The sequence below is a fragment of the Podarcis tiliguerta genome (genome assembly GCF_965153285.1).
Source record: "Podarcis tiliguerta genome assembly, chromosome: 9".
NCBI classification, from domain to species: Eukaryota; Metazoa; Chordata; class Lepidosauria; order Squamata; family Lacertidae; genus Podarcis; species Podarcis tiliguerta.
This window is the reverse complement of record NC_139542.1, coordinates 30,554,648-30,575,311: the sequence shown is the minus strand read 5'-3', so window position 1 is coordinate 30,575,311 and position 20,664 is coordinate 30,554,648. Positions and strand designations below refer to the sequence as shown.

Genomic DNA, 20,664 nt, shown 5'->3' with positions numbered 1-20,664 from the left:
ATTCATTTTGGCTCAAGTTTCAAGAATGGTGTTCTTTATATAGAATGATTTCCAATGTCATATTTTCCTAAACGATTCAAGATTGAACGGAGAACATGTTGACAAGGTCATTTGTTAGATTCATCAAAGCTGCATAGCAAAGAGAAAACGGGTGATGTTTCTGGTTGAGAACACCTTTATGCCGAAGCATACTCCAAATAGTGTATATTCCCTGGAAGTAGACAATAATTAGATACAGCAAATATGAAACTTCAAATAGGAGCCACCCAATCCAGCTCCAGATAGAAGTGAATCCACAACTGATTGGCCTACAGGAGAATTCTGGAATTAGCCAATCACGTGCAGCCCATTGTGTAAATAATGTATATAAAGCAGATACTTTGAAGGGACCTCCATTCCCTCCTCACCACTATGAGCTGAATAAAGAGCATGAAATCCACTCTCGACTCGAAGTATATTTCAATGTATAAGCATTGTGTTTTGTTTTTTCACTATTGAGTAATTCAGGTTCTTGGGAGAGTTGTCTTAGAAGAAGTCAACTATTTTCATATAAAACATTGCCATTTAAGATTACATAGAGCCCATGGGTACGGCAATCCCAGTTGCAGAGCCTACTAAAACTTGGTTTGGCTACTCAATTCGGATACAGTACTTTCATTGGAGCCTAATGACATAAGCAACTGTCTACAAGAAGGCTCTTCACAATACAGACCAGCAGCATGAAAATGTTTTTGCAAGGTTTTATTGAAAAATATAAAATGCAGTTTAGAAAAGTACACAGAATTCTGAAACTTACTTTCATTTAACTATGATTTTCCTTTTTGATTAGAACACCATTAGTAAATTCTTTTAAATGAAATGTGTTAGAGACATTTGAATATAGTAAGGCCACAAAACTTTGTTATCAAAGACTTTGTTACCAAGAATTTTGCTGGTCTTTGAAATACAGAATGCACTTTAAATGCAAGATTAATTCTATAAAATACTGTTGAAAGCATATGATTATGACACACTAATTCACAACACATACACAGTAGTCTTAGAATAGTGATGTTTAGACAAATTTGACAATATTTATTTAGCAAAATTTATATACCACTTGGATTGTTGAAAAAGACCTCAAAGTGCTTTACAAGGAACCCACCATGTCCATTAACTTCAGTGTGTCTACACTGGGTAGCACTAGCAGTGAATACCGCCCCTTAATCACTAAATTGAACACTCAAGCATGTTACTGCTCCTGCTACAGCAGATTTTGCAGTATAAAATTGTAGTAGATGCATAATATTGTGGCAGATTCCATATTCAAACATCCAGCTATTTCAAGCCAAGCCGTTTTTGCCAATTCTGGTGTTCCAGAAATCTGGAACTGGAACATTCCAAAAGTAGACATAGAGACGATTCATGTGAGCCATAAATACTTAATTTGAAATACTGTGCCAGTTACATAACCTCCAACATTTCTCAGATGAAAATAGGGCTATCCTAAGGGGAAATGAGACATTTCGGGATCAAATAAAAAACCGGGATGGCTTCTGTAAATCCGGGGCTATCCCTGGAAAATAGGGACACTAGGAGGGTCTGCAGTTATCCATAACTTATCATCAAAGGAGTGAGTTTTAATACTTTAGTTCTCCAGGAAATTACTTTGAACAAGACTTCAGCAGTATCTGGAATCCACTTAAAGCTGCTGCTTCAGCGTAAAGTGCTGTTCACTACGATTAGGAAGTTCGGTCAAGTTTTCTTTTTACTTAGGCTTTCACCTTAAGTTTTGGTACTTTTAATAAACTTCCTCTTCATCAGACTTTGCTCCTCAAAAATTATTCTAGTACCTACAGTCTTATGCAGGTGTACTAAACATGTCCAAATTCAATGGGACCTATTCCTAGATAAGTGGGCTGACTTCAACTTTAATTATTCAGCAGAATCCAGTTGCACTTAGAGAGTTGTATCCAACTAAGTCACTACATGGGTTTAACAACTTCCACTCACACAACAGAACCCCAATCTCCTCTGAGCAACCCCCCAACCCTCTAGCAGATTTGGGATGGAAGGAAAGAGACTGTGTTGTGTGAGCAGAAGTTATAACATTATTGGATTCAGCCACAATAATATTTTATCAAATTCAACAGCACATACTAACTTCCATATAATATGAAAGAAAATACAATGGGTAAGATGAAGAGCTTCTGTGAGCCTAGCTCAAGTCACAGGATGCAACCACTGAATAATGGGGGGATTTATTTTCACCAAGTCCTGCTCCCTGAAACACAGCAGCCCCATTGAAGGCTGTTCTGGAGTGTTGGGGGACCTTCTGGAACTATGTGGGAGACAGCATGGGGAATGCTGGGATAATAAGGATTGGATCCAAATGAAGATGGTCACTTTCATCCCATTAAAAATATTGAGAGTCAACTTAGTCTTGATTAACTTGTCCCATTGATTTCAATGGAACTAAAGAGGAATTAGCTACAATATTAGGTTGGATCCAAATGAAGTTAATCCCTCTTTCCTGCAACATAATGCAAAATAATTTGTGAGAAAACCAACATTAAACATGCAACATATACAGAAGGATTCACACTTTATTTTCATTTAAGGTGTAACAATTCAGTCAATTAACATTTTATGATTCCTCAACTGAAGTATGCACCTGCTCCCTCCATTTTAAAATAAGAGCACACCTAGCATGCTGCTTTAAATGATTAAAGGTGGACAAATAGTTTTAAAGATCCAATTATGAGGTGTAGGAAAGTAATGTGCAAACTTTGGTCTTCCAACTGAAGTTGAAATAGGGCCAGGGAACACTGGGAAGATTATGGGAGTATGTAGCTGCCTACTCCCCAGAGTCTGCATAGGCCATCTTAATAATTTTTATTATGAATAAACTTTTCAAGTTGAGCTCATTATTGAGAGTCTAGTTGGTCTCCCTGAAGGAATTTTTGAATTCCTAGTCCTAGTGACAACCTGGGGTGTGAAATTTACATAAACCAAATTTAAGCAGCCTGTATTGGTCTCTCTTCAAAGGATGAGTGTACTCTCGAAATAACAATAGTCTTAAAAATCAGCCTATTCTTTAGACATACATTACCTGTATTAAGAAATTGTGCTAAAATTGTCATTGGCATGACTGGTGCAAGTTTGAAATTGGTTGATTTCATTCTGATATAACGCCAAGTTCAATTTACCGTCCGGTTGGTGACTTAACTGAACTTATGTCTGACTTGTTCGCCACATGAAGTCAACATGAGGATCCATGTAAAAAGGAGCTCAGAACAAGTCTATATAGAGCGATTCCAAAGGACAGAGCTATACAGCATATTTCTGGAGAAAGCGTTCAAAGGCATCATATATAGCTTGTCTAAGAGAAAGAGAAGATCAACAAAATTAATGAAGGCACACTAATAATTTACAATATGTTTTTGTCCAGATGCAGCACAGTGTTCTAACAAAAGATTTTAGCACCTGCTTCTACTATAAATTTTAGAAAAATGTCCATTTGTCTGTTTTCAGCATTCGGATACTTCTTGAGATATAGTTGCCAAAATTGAGGGTTCCTGAATTGGGGTGGTGGCCTACATTGATGTTTGAATTCAGCATGCCAGTTTAAAATAAAAATGATGGAATAAAACACAACTTTGCCACGACTATGCCCATTTTTTTGCATATTTTCAGCCACCACTTGAAATACTGTTGCCTAACTTGGCATGAAAGTTGCCAGGGTGGGGGCAGTTGTCTTCAGCAATGTTTGGATGCTAGGTGCCATTTTGATTCAATTTAGCGGAGCAATACAGGACTTCAGAATTTTTTTGGCATAGATTTGGCTGCCTCTAAATAAATAATCACCAAACCCAGCAGGAGGGTTCCAGGTCCGGGGGGCGGGGGGGGGGGTGCAGCAGTCTTCATTGACATTTGAACAATGGACATAATTTTAATTCAAGTTGATGAACCAAACTTGACTTGGTGTGACTTCACTTATTTTGAGTGTCATGAGTCAAAACTCACAGATTACACTATCCATTTATAAAACACACAACAAAAGTGTTTTTTAAAATTCCTGGGCAATGCTGGGTACTTCCTGCCAATTATAAACAAAGCCACAAATCTCAGAAATCCATAATTTAGGGGTAACAAATACAACAACTGAAATATAAAACAGAACTGAGTAGGAAATAAAGCTCATTTCAGATGTAATGCTGTCATTTAGCACTAAATAAATGAGAAGAGAACTTAGGTTTATACACCACCACTTCACTGTTGTAATAACCTGGCAGTATACATTTTCTGTTTCAGACTACATCCAAGCTAGGTGGGAACTCTCTAGTTATTGTAAACTATGGTTTGTTAAAACAAGCCTGGCTCAAACTGAGGAGACAGGAGTCCATAAGCCCAAGACTCAATTCAGCTTGTTTACATAGCACAAAACCATGACTTATTACTAGCTTTGAAGTGGCCTAAGTCTGTTGAATGCAGGCAACTTTTAGACTGCCACAACAAAATATGTATACTTAGCACTTAAGAGATGCAGTAGTAGTAGAGTATAAAAATTTGTTTGATTTTCATTGCTTAATCAATGCCTCACCTGAACAATCCTTGTTTGAAAAGGTATGCACTAACATGACCTCCTTCCAAGTATCTTATTTCACATCCGGGCCATATTTCTTGAAGGCTACGTACACCAGTTCTTGGAATATAAGCATCCTCCTTGGCTTGAACTACTATGATCAGTGTTGGATCAACTGGAACTGAGCACAAGGAACAAAGCTTTTTAAAGCTAAATATGCTATCTTTAGTTTGGAAGACAATGTTACAGAAAGGTTAAAATTACAAGGTAATTGCATGGGAATCCACAATTCACAATTATGTCTTCAGCAAATGGCAACTATTTAATGTAGCCTTAGTTCTCTTTTACTGCTGAAGCAACACTGTCAGTAGCTTATGTTAGATTACACAGGAATGGGAAAGAACAGCAAAGGAAAATTAATCCACATACAATAAGTTCTGAACATGAAACCAGCTTTCTTGATCCTGCTGAAGAACCACCTTATAGCCTAATAACCTGCTCTAGTATAAGTTAGCATAATCTTGTGATCTGCAATGGTCTCATGTTGACCTTGTGGCCTCCTTCCCTGTGTTTTCCCCTTTTTGGTTCATAGACACATGGGGTAGTGGGGTATTGTCTATGGCCATGCCCTATCATTTCAACATGTTGCATGGTCTATGGCACAGTATTGCATTTTGTTTTTCTGCTGGGCTTTATTGAGAATAATTGGCCCTGGTGCTCAATTTTTTCATTTCAATATGTTTTGGTCCTCGCCTTGCAGAACAAGGAGCCCTAGTCCCACTTATATTTATGTCACTAGCCGCTACTATACATTCTCTGCTCACACAAAGCTTTGCATGTTGATAGGTATTGATCTAGCTGCTGTTCCACCAGTTCACCATAATTTACAATGAAGCAACGGCTGTATTCAACCCTATCTGCTTTTTGCCTTGTGCAGACCAGAGAATTATGCTGTTAGTGATCATGTGAGGCTTCAAATAACTCCACAGACTATGCAACTTACAATATAAGCTACATTTCTAGTCCTATGAGACAAACTAGACACCACTGGATATAAAGAAGAAAGGGGGGGGGGAATCAAGTTTAAATGCTTTATGTGCTCAGAGATTAGAAATGCAGAAATGAAAATTTGGAGAAAGAAAACATAAAAAACAGAAGTATTACTTAACAGGGTGGAAATAGGCAGAGGGCAGCAAAAAGAACAATTTCAAAACTGTATTAAAATAACATGTACCTGAAAAATTAGCTACATGAGTACATTCGTCCATCACCCCTTTCATGAATCTTAAAGATTCTCTTTGTAAACTGTCCCTTTTTCCACTTATCAGATGCTTCTGATTACAGGTAAAATCCTTATTGCTACTGCTGCTGGTTGAAAACGTCTGGTTCATGCACTGGATTTTGGACGCCTCTTGCACTAACAGTCCTTCCGCTGAGGCACTTAGAGGAGTTCTGCTACTGCTAATGCAGTGACCAGCTTCCGAAGACAGAACTTTACTTCTGGTATCCAGGTTCAGCATACCGGAATGCAGATCCAGATTGCTTAAACTGTCCACACTGCCAGGAGAATTTTTAACAAAGTCTTGTCCCATCTTGAATGAATCTGTCTAAACAAAAATATCTATTCAATTAAGACACTTTGAATATTAGGTAGATATCCTGTAAGGTATCAGTTACTCTGGTAACCCTAAAACATTTGCTCGGGGGGGGGGGGGTTAGTATGTGGCAACTTCTATAATTTGCTCTCTTGAATGAGCTAGATGTTCCATTACTCTAATCCAGGGATATCTAATGTAGTGCGTTCTGGATGCTAGTGGGACTCCCAATTGCCATGAACTTTACTCAGAATGCTACTAAGTCAGGGATGATGGAAGCTGAAGTGCAGCAACATCTGGAGGGCACGATTGGTGACCGCTGCTCTAAAAGAATATGGCAGTGTTTATATTTTAACTCAAGACACTTCCCAAATATATGGTGACTACAACACCAAATATCTCTTACATTATATAAGATACAATTTATAGTGTTGAATCTTGAGAACAATTTAATTTCTAATGTGAGTCACTTAAACTATGTAAACATAGAAAAGACTAAAGTGACATATCCCAACCTTTGGCTTATATGAAACTGCCTTATGAATGCACCCCTATGTTAACAACTTTTAATTTAACTGTATCTGGGGTGGGTGGGTGGGAATTTATTTTCAGAAATTTGAAATCTGTGCAAATGCAAGCACATCCACAAGCATCCTTAGAGAGAAAGGCAGAAACCTCAACATAGTGTCCTCTCCCCTATCATAAATGATTAAATCATCCTCATTCTACACTAGGCTTTCTCAAAGTATCTAGAGGGCACTTGGTTGGAAAATGGATTATTTATTCATTATTTTATTTCATAAAAGTTATATAACACTTGATTGTTAAAAAAAAAGCCCAAGCAGTTTACAACAATATAGGCTGTTGTGTGTATTCTGTTACCTAACGTTGAGTACTTGCAACACATACAGTACCAATTCCACCGGAAAGGGTAAAGGAATATGCAAGATATGTAGTTGTCAGTTCTGCTTAACATAAAATAAATGTTCCTAGAGAACAAGATGCATTTCCACTGATCTATAATTTTCTTACTAGGAGGAGGACATTTTAGTCCCAATATTTTAGAAGCTCATTTCAAATAACTAGCATTGGAAACACCAAAAAACCCAAGTTTTCTATTCTCCATCATCTTCAGAAATTCCAGGGAATAGTTTTACCAGCAGTCACTTGATGTGGCAACAACTCGGCATCTTCCATTAGTGGCCTCCTAGCACATCTAGTCACTGCTTTTTTGTTTCCTATGCAAAATATGAAACAGCTGGAAAAGACTGTGCAGGTGAGTAGGAGGATAAAGAACCCTTCTTCTGCCACTGCCACATTTCTCCAAGTCCTCCTATAATTACTGCCTAACTAAAAGGGATAGAGCCAGGAGAGCAAGGAGCATTGTCAAAGGGAAACTCCCCACCGGGGTAGAAATCATATATTGAACAGATGGAAAACTCTTAAGTTAGGCTGAAAACAAAGAGGAAGGTTACCATAACTTCCGTCATAGAGCTTCAATATGCTGAAGACGATGTAGTGTGTCCAAACTCAGAGCATGACCCCCAAACCACCCTAAATATCTTCGCAGAAGTTTATGAAAAGCTTGGCCTATCGCTCAACATCCAAAAAACCCAAGTGCTGCACCAACAAGCACAAAACAACCCTTCTGCAGCTATTTTTTCACAAGGGCAGACATTGATGCCGAAATCCAGCATCACCTGAGCTCTGTGAGTGCAGTTTTCTCTCAATTGAAGTGCAGAGTGTTTGAGGCCCAGGACATTTGTAGGGAAACCAAAATGCTTGTTTACAGAGCTATTGTACTACCAATCTTACTGTACTTTCAGAGTCTCTGAAAAATTTTACATATCACTTGGGAAGCGAACTAATGTCAGTGTACTGTAAGAAGCAAAGATCACCAGTGTTGAAGCAATGATTCTTCAACATCAACTTCGTTGGACTGGTCATTTGTGCAGTTGCCTGATTATAGTCTTCCAAAGCAACTACTCTATTCCGAACTTAAAAATGAAAAGCGTAATGCTGGTGGTTCACAAAAGAGGTTTAAAGACTCTTTCAAGGCAAATCTAACAAAATGCAGTATAAACACTGAGAATTGGGAAACACTGGCCTGCAAACGGAAGAAACAAGCGAAGAGGAAGGCACATTTGTCAAACCCTCACAATTATCAACTCCCACCCAGAAACCCATGTACCCACTGTAAAAGGATGTGTGGATCCAAAATTGGCCTCCTAGAGTCACCTAGGGACACACCATTAATACTGTGTTCACGGAGGACAATCTTACTCGGCTACGAGTTATCACCAAAGAAGAAGAAGAAGCCCTCCTCCACATTCTGCAACAGTGGTCTAAAAAAAAACCCCCAACATCTGGCCACTGTCAGGAGAACTAAACGGCCTCGGTCCTGTACAGTGGTACCTTGGTTTACAACCATAATCCATTCCGGAGATCTGGTTGTAAACCAAAACAGGTTGTAACCCAAGGCACGTGTCAGGGGTTCAGGAGCAGAGGCACAGGGAAGGGAGGAAATGGAGAGCGAGGGGGAGGAGTCCGAAGGAAATGTCAGCGATGACAGCGGTCCGAGGTCTCTGAGTCTTTCCAGTGAATCGGATGATTCACAGAAAGGGGCTCCCATGGTCAGGGGAAGGGGGGTGCCCAGGGGGACACCCCAGGAAGAAGGGGCCAGAGGGGATTCAGAGAGCAGCAGTTGGAAATCCGGACCAGCGTCCACACCAGAGTGCAGTAGGGGGGAGGAGTCCCAGGCATCGGGATCAGGCGGCACGCTGCCAGCGGGAGAACATGAGGGAGGATTGACCACGCCTCCGTCGGGGAGCGAGGAAACGGTCAAGAGGAAGGTTGAAGGCTGCGCGCGCGCGCCAAGTTCAAATGTACAGGAGGGCGGCACAGTTGGCAGCCCGGATAGGGAGCCAGGTCCTAAAGCCCGCCGAAGAGAGAGGGAGGAGTCAGGGGGGTCAACGTCTGCGTCGGAAGAGTCCAGAAAGGAAGGAACCCCGGGGGGTAGCAGGACCCAGAGGAGAAAGGAGAGACGGAAGAGGTGGAGTAAGGCTAGAGTCTTAAACTGGTGTACAGGGGGCGGAGATTCAGATGGAGCTTCGCCGGTCTAAACCCTAGACGTAGAGCTGGGGCGCTGAGGCTTGGAAATGGAAACTGTACTTCAATAAAGACTTTTGTACATTACTGCCGGCTAGCGTTGGTCCTCTGTGAGCTGGGACCAGGAGCCAGCTCTGACAGCACGCTTTCGCCAATGTGACCTTCCCCCCAAAATTGGTTGTAATAAAAAAAAACCACACAGGTTGTAATCCAAAAAAAGGGACACGCACTTCCGGGTTTGACGTGGTTGTAATCCAAAACAGTTGCAATCCAAAGCAGTTGCAAACCAAGGTACTACTGTATACCTGAAGGAGCGTCTCCACCCCCATTGTTCAGCCCGGACACTGAGGTCCAGCATCGAGGGCCTTCTGGAGGTTCCCTCGCTGTGAGAAGTGAGGTTACAGGGAACCAGGAAGGGCCTTCTCGTTAGTGGTGCCTGCCCTGTGGAACACCTTCCCAGCAGATGTCAAGGCAATAAGCAACTATGTTACTTTTAAAAGACATCTGAAGGCGGCCCTGTTTAGGGAAGTTTTTAATGTTTGATGCTTTATTGTGTTTTTAATATTCAGTTGGAGGCCGCCCAGAGTGGCTAGGGAAACCCAGCCAGATGGGTGGGGTATAAATAATAAAGGTAAAGGTGCACTTTGATGTGCTTTCGAACTGCTAGGTGGGCAGGAGCTGGGACTGAACAATGGGAGCTCACCCCATCGCGGGGATTTGAACTGCCAACCTTCCGATCAGCAAGCCCTAGGCTCAGTGGTTTAGACCACAGCACCACCCGTGTCCCTAATAAATAATAATTATTATTACTATTATTATTATTATTATTACTGAAGAGAAATGAGACAGGTGGCCCATTACATTATCCTATTGAAAAGACAGCATCTGATATTCTACCTATGGATCCTTACGTTAATGTTTTTGATAACCTGATAACAAGAAATAATCCCTAATAATCCCTAGCATCTATGAACAGCTATGTTGTTTACTAAATTTTTGGTGAACATGTAACAAACATGGGAGCCATTTAGCAAGCAACATACAAAATGTAAGAGGAAATGCAGTATTTTTTTTTTACAAAAGCAATCCAAAAATTCAATTTTCTGGTTAAATGCTCTGGTTGGTTCTAGTCATACGATGAAAATGCTCCTTCCTAACCACATACTGTAGTTTGACAAGCTCTCTCACAATCCACCATTCACCAGTGTAAAAATAAAAAAGAGTAGAAGGGTAATGCATTTTTTAAAAAAACAATGTTAATGCATCTTTTGACAAGAATATTTGTATAACAAATCCTATAGTTTCATATCTAATGTTTTTGCTGAAATGCTTGAGCACTGTGACATGTTTTCAATGGTCAAACTGTGCAGCTAATATTTAGTATGAAAAATAAAATTATACCTACTCCACAATATTCAAGCATTTGAATGATCTCTTCTTCATAAACACTCTCTGAATAATACTGTTTCTCAAGCTGTCTCCAGTTCACTGCCTTGCTCAGTACACCCTGAAATTAAAGACATTATAAAGCAGTGACAAGGCATTATGAACTCTTATTCTAAAGAAACCAACTATACAAAAATAATTTTAATTTATATCATTTTAGCAAAGTTTCCCCATGAGTTGTGAAAACATCTCTGGACACATCTACAAACAAGGGCAAGGATCAAAGAACCATGGAAGCTTTAGGTTTGCATGTTTCACCCAGCTGCCTTTCATACCTCATAAAGCATTTTAAAAATGGAGTGTTTGTGGAGGTACTGAGAGATGGAATAACTATTTAAAAAAAGTTTCTCCTCAATTCAAAATTTGGTAATTCTACCCTAACCCCAAGAACACAAAGTATTTCTACTATGAAATATCCCAACAATAAATCAAAACTGATTAATAAGGCTTTGAAGCCTTTTGGTTTCCCACTTGTTGGCATTGTACACTACAAATAGATTACCGTAGTAAAAACACCAGAGGCTGTAGACCAGGAGAGACAAGGAACTAGTGGCAATGGTTTAGGCCAGTTTGACACTGCTAATGATGCCATCTGTCAAATAGAAGACAATACAATATTTTTTTCAGATTACATACTGCTTGTCACCGAAGATGAATAGTGCCTGTGATTTGTATTGTATTAGTCACCTCAGTATTTTTCTTCCAAAATCCTTTAACGTAAATCTTTATCTGTTTTCTTTACACACACAATGCATTTACTGCAAATTGAAATAAATTATACAGCACAGTTGGTTTCATAATTCCTTAGGGAGCGACAGACTTATTTTGTTTTCATAAGCACAAGTAAAATGAAATCACTACCTGAGAGAAATAGCTTTCACCCCTCAACATATTTTAGAATACAAAAAAACCCTTCCCAGTTCTTTCCCCTTCCAGATTTTATTCACAACAAACTTAAGTGGCATTTATATAAAAATATCATCTAAAACTTCAGATTTTGCGAAGCATTTCATCATTTTAATCATTATGTATGCATCCAATACAAATCCTTCTTCCCAGGAATCCTCCTTCCCTCTTTAATACAAATCCTAAGGTCATTTTTCCAAGGATCACTGAGTAACATAAGTAAGGTTCTCGTTTAATCTTCACAACAGACTTGCTGAGATAGACTTGTCTAAGGTAAGTGATAGGCCAACAATACTTCTTATGTTTCATGGGTTTGTACCTGGGATGTGTACCAGGACATAAACTTGAAATTTAATAAGAATTTGATCAAACTATATTCAGTATTCATTTTAATGGAATATGAAAATGTAAGGCCATTTTTCATGTCTATGTCATGTGATTTAGATAACTCACTTATACTGTAACTTATTTTACAACACTTAAAACCAGCTAATGATAGACATATGTAAGCTTCAAGTGATTTACTATTTTTCAAATAAAGGTTCTTACATGTCCTCCCATGGATATTCCTGTCATCCCAAGGGGTCCATAGCCTTCTCTTTCTAACCAGTGCAGAAGAACAGCTGATTCTAGCACAAGAGCTCCTCCCATGACAAACAGGTCAGAGACATTTTTTAGACATGATCTTCTTTTCTCCCGAGAAAAGAAAGGCAAACTTTACATATATATATTAACAAATGTATCTATAATCATATCTTCTACAATTCAGATCACTGTCCTCATGAAAACTCTCTCTCATTTAATTTGATGCAGGGTTATGATTATATTTAAACCTAGTAGCTGCTGCCGGGACAAACTGGCCCAACTATTTATTGTAGCTATTTGAACTACAGTTAACAGGAGCACAGTCCACACAAAACTGCCAGCAATGGATTTTGGCCAATAAAATAAAGTATTTTCTTTATAAAGTTGCTTTATGACAAAAAGGCCTCAAAATATTGATAATGCCAGATGAAGAAAAGCTGTGGACTTTGTGCAACTTATCAATCAATCTACAATTACTATTAAGGCCAGAATTTCAAATGTGCTACAGTATTAAACAAATTTGTTTTGCAGAGATACCTGCATTGAAGTTACAGGATTTATTTTCCAAGTACTGTAGCTATACAGCAGTTTTGTCTGCTATGAAGTATTACAAGTATACTGCAACAATTTAACTTTACAATGGATAGCTCTGGTGCCTGGTTTTAAATCTATCATGCTATGCTTGTTCAGAGCACTTTGCTAATTTGGGGAAACAGAAGGGAAGAATGCAGAGATGAGGAATGTATTATCCTCCCCTTCTCAGTTGGGGAAAGCTGCCACTATTCACTCAAAATGGTTGGCAAAAGAAACAAGTGAAATGCTACAGCCACATAAAGCCTTCACTGTGAAATTTATTTACAGCGATTGGCACTCTATGAAATGACCTAGTTTTCATACATCTGAACATCTTGCAACACCAAGTTGCTGCATACTTGGAACAAGGTTATTTCTAGAAATAGCTTATATAAAGGATTTGAAGACATTCAGCATTAGCACAGTTACCAAAACCGTCTCACATTCAAGGTATGCAGAAGGTGGCAACTTTAAAAGGTTATGTAGCCCCTAAAGTGGCAGAATGCAATATTCCTATTTGTATTATTGACCATTGTGGCTTAAAATGAGTTTCTCGCAAAAAGGAATAAAGTCAAATAAACACGATACATCAGAAATAAGATATAACTTGTAAATTTTAAGCAGTATATCTATTTCCTAAATGTATCACAGAATACAGTACATTGCTAATACTTACAACTGATCCTTGGGTTTTCTGCATCCATGTACAGATAAGAGTCAAAGAAATTAATATGGAAATGTATATACCTTTTGAGTCTCAACATTTTCATTACAATTTATATTTAAAGGTTTTTTTAAAAAATAAATGTGCACACTAAAATAAAAGTTATTTTAACTGTGTGGGTTTAGGCTTGCAATTTAACATTTAAACAGGAGGTAATGTGAGGGACGTGGGTGGTGCTGTGGGTTAAACCACAGAGCCTAGAACTTGCCGATCAGAAGGTCGGTGGTTTGAATCCCCGCGACGGGGTGAGCTCCCGTTGCTCGGTCCCTGCTTCTGCCAACCTAGCAGTCTGAAAGCACGTCATAGTGCAAGTAGATGAATAGCTACCGCTCCGGTGGGAAGGTAAACGGCGTTTCTGTGTGCTGCTCTGGTTCGCCAGAAGTGGCTTAGTCATGCTGGCCACATGACCCGGAAGCTGTACGCCGGCTCCGTCAGCCAATAAAGCGAGATGAGCGCCGCAACCCCAGAGTCAATCACGATTGGACCTAATGGTTAGGGGTTCCTTTACCTTTAATGTGAGCTCATGCATTATGTTAGACATAGGAGATTTGAGTTCACACATGCGTAACATTTCAATCATTGAATGACTTATCTAGGCAAGTCATTATATATAACTAAACAGCAATATGAAAAACTTGTCTTACTGCTTTATTAGGAATTTCAGTAACATTGCTTAGAATAATGGCCATGATCCAGACACGTTCCACACAAACATTCTGAATGTTTAATTGCTGCCAACTAGTATTAAGAAAATTATAATATGTGAATTAAATTTTTGCCCTCTTGGGCTACATCATGGGATAAATATAATATCTCTATAAGAAAGTAATTCAGAATTTGTTAACAGCTGCCCAATTGGTGACAGATTTCCATTTTTGTGTTATCAAAATGCCAACAGAAGAGGATTGGATTTTAAAAAACCCTCAGATTTATTGATAGATAAATTAATGCAGCGGCCTCAAACAGGGAGACAGAAAACTAATATTTTATGAAAGACTGCTGGTTGGTAATTTGGAAACTGAATCTCTTAACTGTGTCAAGCCAAATGAAAACATGGCAATCAAGTGGGGCAATGCATTCTTTTCCTATTATTTTTCTCTCTAAATGGTCCTCATGCCCTCCCCAACCTGCATTTAAAATGTGTCTAATTTTAGATAATGATGCCCTGGAGTCAATTTGCATATAGTTTAACTTTATATATGATTACATACACACAACATTAATTTGAGTTATTTATGCTTTTGGAGATTTAAGAGTTGCAAAATATCCCATACATTTTGCTTAATATAAAGGATATAATAAGGGTTTTCTAACAACAGTGAAGCCATGCAGGCCTCTTTGATCATTGGACGGGCCATTAACGTGCGTCGTCTCCAAAAGTACTAAAGAGACAAAAGTTTAATAAGATTAAATTAAATAGAACAAGTGTAACAGGTTTTTAAAAAAGCATTAATGAAGTAATGTTGTATGCTTACATGGTCACCAGTGCCTGCCAAATGAATGCACACTGGTCTGTATTTGCTGTTCCATAGCTTGGGTACTAAAAACTGAAACCTATCAAATAGAAAGCAATCATTTGAAAACTATGCCTACATGAAATAAAGTTAACAGACTAGCAACTAATATCACACAAAAATGTTTTATATCAAGGACTAGTAATGCATTTCCCCCCTCTTAAGTAATAAGCATCATTGCAGAAAATGTTTCCAGCTCCCGTGATAATTAAAACTGCTGCTAGCTATCATATATGGCATTTCTCCAATCAAATGCAAATCCAGAATAACTGGCACATGTGTATGGGGGGGGGGAAACGTTGTACGGGATCTAAAATGTCCCTTAAGGCATGCAGAAGTTTAGTTAGGACCTTTTTAATCGTAGTATTATACTTACTGGGACAAAAATTTGAAGAGGAGCTCTCAGCACATAAGGTAAGGAGCTGTTCCCAGTGGCACTCAGTGCAGACAAAGCCCTAGCCAACATGCAAACCTATCCTTATTCAAAATTAACACACGTATGCATCACCTTTTCATCAGCATTTCGTCTCATCTCACTCTCTGTAATATCATAACTTACATTAGGTGCCTGTCCTTACCTTGCTGTGATGGATTCTGGTGGCATGATATCTGGTACATAATGAGCCAAGGGGGAAATGAACTGTCCATCAAGGATCTTACAGTCGGATTGTTCTTCAACCTAGAGTAACAACATTGCATTCTTAGTGAAGCTGTCAAACATTAACAAGTATGTTTGGTGGGACAGAGGAAGCTGCCTTATACAAAGTCAGACCACTGGTCTATCTAGCTCGGTATCATCTACGCTGACTAACAGCAACTCTCCAGGCAGGGAATATATCTGAAGGTGCTGGAGATTGAAACAAGGATTTTCTGTACACAAGGCAGATGGTCTACCTCTGAGCTACAGCCCTTCCTCTAATATCTAGTGAATTCTAGCAACATGCATATTACCAAGCATAGGTTCCTTTCTATAGATATACTTCAACTCAACAAATGATACCTCCCCTTTGAACAAATGTTTATCCTTTTTCATAATCAGGATTGCAAATCTGCAGAGACTCTTAAACTACTTAAAAAATAAATGCAACTTAATACCTTGTTGATGTGCACTGGATAGTCTCTTGAAACCAGATTTTGACATTTTTCTCTGTTTCCAATAATCTTTCTGAATGCAAATATTCTGTTAATGACAAAAAATAGTGTTAAGTTTCAGCTATTACTACATAAAAGACACAAAAATGTGTTTTATAATTTTGTCTCTGTTTGGCCTGAATGATCTTTAATTCCACCCCTACCTAGGATGCTATAATATCCAATGTTAACATTAATAACTCCTGCACAAGTATTATTTATTTTTAATGTGACACCAGTATTTAAATTTAAACATGTATTAACACAAGTATTACCCTTCAATTTGAGACATATGCTTTTCTAACTTTTCTTCATATAGTATAAGAAAACGGTTTTAAGCTTTCAGTGTGCACTCAGAATATAAGCTTTGGGGGTACTATTTTTTGAAATTTAAAAACAGAGCATGTACACCAATCTGGAATATAAGCATGAGTGAGCATAACTACCTTTTCAAGTCTTCTGGTCTTCCCCATCCTTGAATAAAAAGCTTAGTGAGTAGTAGGCGCCTGTATAAGACATCTAGTTTACTCACACCCATTAGCAAAACACATCTAGAAAAAGAGCAGAGAGAGCTGTTTAACATACTGGTGAAAAGTACTGTTGTTTTTTACCTCGTAACTGTAAAAGTACAACTCTTATTTCCAATGAAAGCAAACGCTAGTTATAAACACACAGAAATTGTGCAATATAACTTTCAAAAACATGCTTGAAACTGGCACATTAATCTTCGTTAAAAAGAAACCCTGTACTTGCTTTAAGAAAATGACTAAGGAAGTAGAATTTATTAGCACTTGATTTGATGCACCTTTAATAAGCTGCCTGTCAACAATTTGTTGCAATTCTGCTACAACAGCAAATATCAGTGAAGGGAGAAAGACATTCTATTAATCCAGTTTGTTTTCTTTTACAAATGGGAAAAGCTATGTAGGCAAAATACTTATATTGATGGTATAACCAGATTCAGGCATATGCCTAAAGCTGGAGCAAGTGGAGGCATGTCCACATCCATTGCTGATCAAAGGAAGAGAGACAGAGCAATAGGAAGTACTATACATTTCTTCCCTCCCAGGAGAAGAGGGGAAGTGACAAGACACAGAGCCCTCTCTACCAATTACATTTTCTATGATCTGTGGTGTCAGCCCCTCTTATGTTAACTAGCAAAAATATGCAGTGGTTAGGTATGGCTGATAATCTCCCACTTAGGAATAGGAACCAATCTGAACAGAAGAATGAAAACTTTTTAAAACGTAAAACACACTGAAACAGCCTATTACCTGCACAGCTGTTCACACTGCACAGATATTGAAAAGAAACCTTCTGCATGTTAAATTATTTTGTATTGCAAATGGGTAAATTATAAGGGTGCCTAGACCAATGCAGAGGACACAGCTGTTTAAACAGAGCAATACTTGCTGTGGCATAAGCAACATACCACAGAGTACAGAGCCACCTAATTTTAGGAACTGAATCCTAGTGGATAAAGATGTTGGAAAAATCCCAAGAGTACAAACTGTTGTAGTTGGAAAAGAATGTGTGCCTTGTAACAATGAAAAGAGCTGTAAGGAGTTTACAAAGAGAGCTCAATTTGCATGCATTAGTTTGAGTGAAAGGAAAGGTGATTGGTTCCCCCCCCCTTTTTGGGGGGGTAAATCTTTCAATTTTGTAAATGTTGCAATAACTGAATGAACTTTCCCACTGTTTTCAACTTCATTTTAAAACATGCACACTCTTTTCAATCTCTTAAATTCATACATAATATGATGGTTGCAAGAATATATTTTTATTGGTAGGCATTCCAAAACTAGGTTGCTTCTGCATCACCAAAATGAGATCTTTTAGAATGCTTTCCAAAGTAAACTCTAAGGTAATAGAAGATGTGACTTTTGTAAGATAGCTCTAGGTCAAAGTATTAAATTTTGCAATGTACATCTAAAGAAACAGAAGCTATGTCCGAACACTGAGAGACTTTTCCTTCCTGAAAATCATTTCAGTATCATTGCTGTGGTCATCTACCGCTTATCAAGTAAAGCAAACAAAAAGCAACCTGCCTTATCCTTTGACATAATGTAATTGCTTAGTTAATATTTCACCACTGCTATTTCGTCTTTTCATTTACCACTGAGCTTTTTGACTGGAAACAAATCAATAGAATCATATTTCTATCTCATTCTTCAAGAACAATGTCAGGAATTTGATAGCTAAGGTTCTTTGTTGCTATTTTTTCCAACAATTACAACACAGGATGAAAAATTAACAAGGAGCTGAAGTGCTTTAAGTCTAGAATGTACGTAAGATCTTTCAAACATACAACATTCTGCTCAAAATATACTTTGATTACTGCAAAAGCTAGTTATTTTTCATTCACACAAGGACACACTCCAAACAGCAAAACCCAAGGAAACACAAGATAGTTAGCCTAGCAAATGACCCCCTCCCAACTTTTGGTAATGTCAGATTAACCTTGATATTTGGTATAAGGTAGCATTTTTCCAGAGCGTAAAAACATGATTGCAGTCATGCTTCATTTCTAAAGTAAAGTTTCACAATGATAGCATACAAGGTTAGTATGTTGAGAAGATAATATGTTGCCAAACTTAATCTATCAGCTTTTACTAATCCCAAAGTGTGTGAAACATTTGTAGCAACAACCTTGGCCTCAAAAACACTGTCCTCAAATAAACACATTGAAATTCGGAATCAAAATGAGAACAGGAAAGAAGAGAAATAATAAACTATAATTAGTGGGCCATGAATAACACAGCAGTATTATAACATCAGGAATGTAATTTACAGTGCAATCCTATTCATGTCCCTTAATAAATAAGTCGTTTAATATAATGTGGCTTACTCCCAGCAAACTGTGCATAGGACTGTCTTAGTTGTGGTTTGGACGCATTATCTTTGCAATATACATAAAGAAAAAGTTGACACCATTTCCCCCCTACAATAAATACACTGCGAAATGTACGACAACCCTGAAAACAACAAGATCAGCCATGTAATTTATGAATAAAAAGGAAACAACAAGATCAGCCATGTAATTTATGAATAAAAAGGAAACAAATGTTTTCATACCACACTTTTGTACAACACCCACACACTAAAAACATACATTAAGGTTCTCAACCAGAAGTTGTTCATACCTGTCAACCTTGTCAGTCCAGAATTCTCTTACCCGCAACTCTCTTCATATCTGCTGGTTCAAAGTATGAATGAGTCAAATTCTGTATGTAATTCAAAATATTAAGAGTATATATGCTACTAGGAAAGGCTTCAGATTTCCCCTCAGCACCTTTTTATAAAACAAATCTGGAGGACAGCTTCTATTTGACACTGTAAACCCTATACAGAGATACTTACCCACTACCAAGAGGCCAGAGTTATGAGCTACTTCACTCACAATGTGTGCTGCTACAATACCCTCAACTACTCTGGCTCTCACACTAGTTTTTAAAAAGAGGGTAATATAGTATCACCCAAAGGAGGCAGATCATTTTTTTTATTTGCCAGAATCAGCATGTTTCAGACCTTCAGAATTTTGTTCTGGCCTCCTAACGTTGGTGTTTTAATAAGCAATAGCCACTGGATCCGCAGAGAGAGCAATGCTTTAGAAAACAGACACACATATAAGGCACAGCAAATACAGCATCTACACACTTCAACGAAGTTCCTTTCTCGTTGGCCTTCCTCTCACCATAACGGGTGAACTCTAGACTGTCGTTATAACCTTCACAAGCAAACAAAAGCTTCCCACATATGAATAAGGGCGCCGGGGGGGGGTCGTGTTTGATTCAACTGCGAGCTTGTCCCTGAAACGCGCCTTCAACCCCACCCGCCAACAAATAAAATTACAACGGGGTTGGTTAGGCAGGGATGGACCGTCCGAACCTACGTGCTGGGAAGCGAAATCACGGCATTCAATGGAGCTGGTTCCCGTGTGGAAGATGCATTGGATTGCCGACTAACCCAGAAACAAAACTTTGCCCCCCCCCCAAAAAAGGAGGGTGGGTCCTTGGATAACATTTACCCTTCCTCCCGAGAAATGAAGGCACGGAGGACAACGCGTGCAGCCCCAACTTGTGCCACAAGACCCCGCGCAGGTGCAGGAGGTCTTCTGGCGCTTCCCAGCAAGCTTGGGCAAGGACGGCCAGGAGCCCACAGGCTTTTCCCTTACGTCCCACGGCGACGACCTACCCATGTCCCGCCACCCAGGGAGACGCGTCAGGCTGCACGTCCTGCCCGCGCGGAGGCAAAAAATGAATTCTCCCCACCCGCCACACTGAAGAAGCGGCAGAAGGGAGAGGCGAGCGGGATGTTTCCTTCCTCTTCGTCCTCGTCCTCCAGCCTCTCCCCCTTTCCCAGCCTCTCCTCTCATCCGCCAGCCTTCGGAACTCCGTTTCACCGTCCCGCCACAGTGAATGAGGGAGGGAGGCGGGGCAACGGAGGAGAACTTCGAAGGTCGCCGCTGTCACTCACTCCCTCTTCCCGCTCTCTCGTCTCCGCGCGAGAAGCGGCAAG

At 39.1% G+C, this 20,664-nt stretch overlaps 2 protein-coding genes across 14 annotated transcripts in view; one reads left to right on the top strand and one right to left on the bottom strand.

Annotated features, from left to right (window-relative positions):
• Positions 1 to 20,664, top strand: part of MFSD8 (major facilitator superfamily domain containing 8) — a 114,090-nt gene that overhangs the window by 82,294 nt on the left and 11,132 nt on the right. The gene's annotated exons all lie outside the window — the stretch shown is intronic.
• ABHD18 (abhydrolase domain containing 18) lies at positions 727 to 20,656 on the bottom strand. 13 transcript variants are annotated; one of them, XM_083457437.1, is made up of 14 exons: positions 20,341 to 20,656; positions 19,290 to 19,339; positions 16,593 to 16,697; positions 16,111 to 16,195; positions 15,594 to 15,694; positions 14,977 to 15,055; positions 14,799 to 14,883; positions 13,454 to 13,481; positions 12,169 to 12,307; positions 11,216 to 11,305; positions 10,673 to 10,774; positions 5,799 to 6,171; positions 4,583 to 4,745; positions 727 to 3,361 (listed from the first exon to the last, which is right to left on the bottom strand). In XM_083457437.1, the coding sequence occupies exons 3-14, from the start codon at positions 16,682 to 16,684 to the stop codon at positions 3,310 to 3,312; spliced, it is 1,389 nt and encodes a 462-aa protein (XP_083313563.1). In that variant the 5' UTR covers positions 16,685 to 16,697; positions 19,290 to 19,339; positions 20,341 to 20,656; the 3' UTR covers positions 727 to 3,309. The 13 variants fall into 13 exon arrangements, with proteins under 13 accessions (XP_083313563.1, XP_083313558.1, XP_083313565.1 ...); XM_083457432.1 differs by having other exon boundaries at positions 20,418 to 20,656; XM_083457439.1 differs by having other exon boundaries at positions 20,174 to 20,655.

Excerpts from the sequence above, each read along its gene's own strand:
- ABHD18 (XM_083457443.1), bottom strand. The coding sequence starts at position 16,684 with ATGGGTGTGAGTAAACTAGATGTCTTATACAGGCGCCTACTACTCACT. Across the intron at positions 16,196-16,592 it reads AGACCAGAAGACTTGAAAAG|AATATTTGCATTCAGAAAGA; the intron begins GTAGTTATGCTC and ends TGTCATTAACAG. Across the intron at positions 10,775-11,215 it reads CCTCTGGTGTTTTTACTACG|GGTGTACTGAGCAAGGCAGT; the intron begins GTAATCTATTTG and ends CTTTAATTTCAG.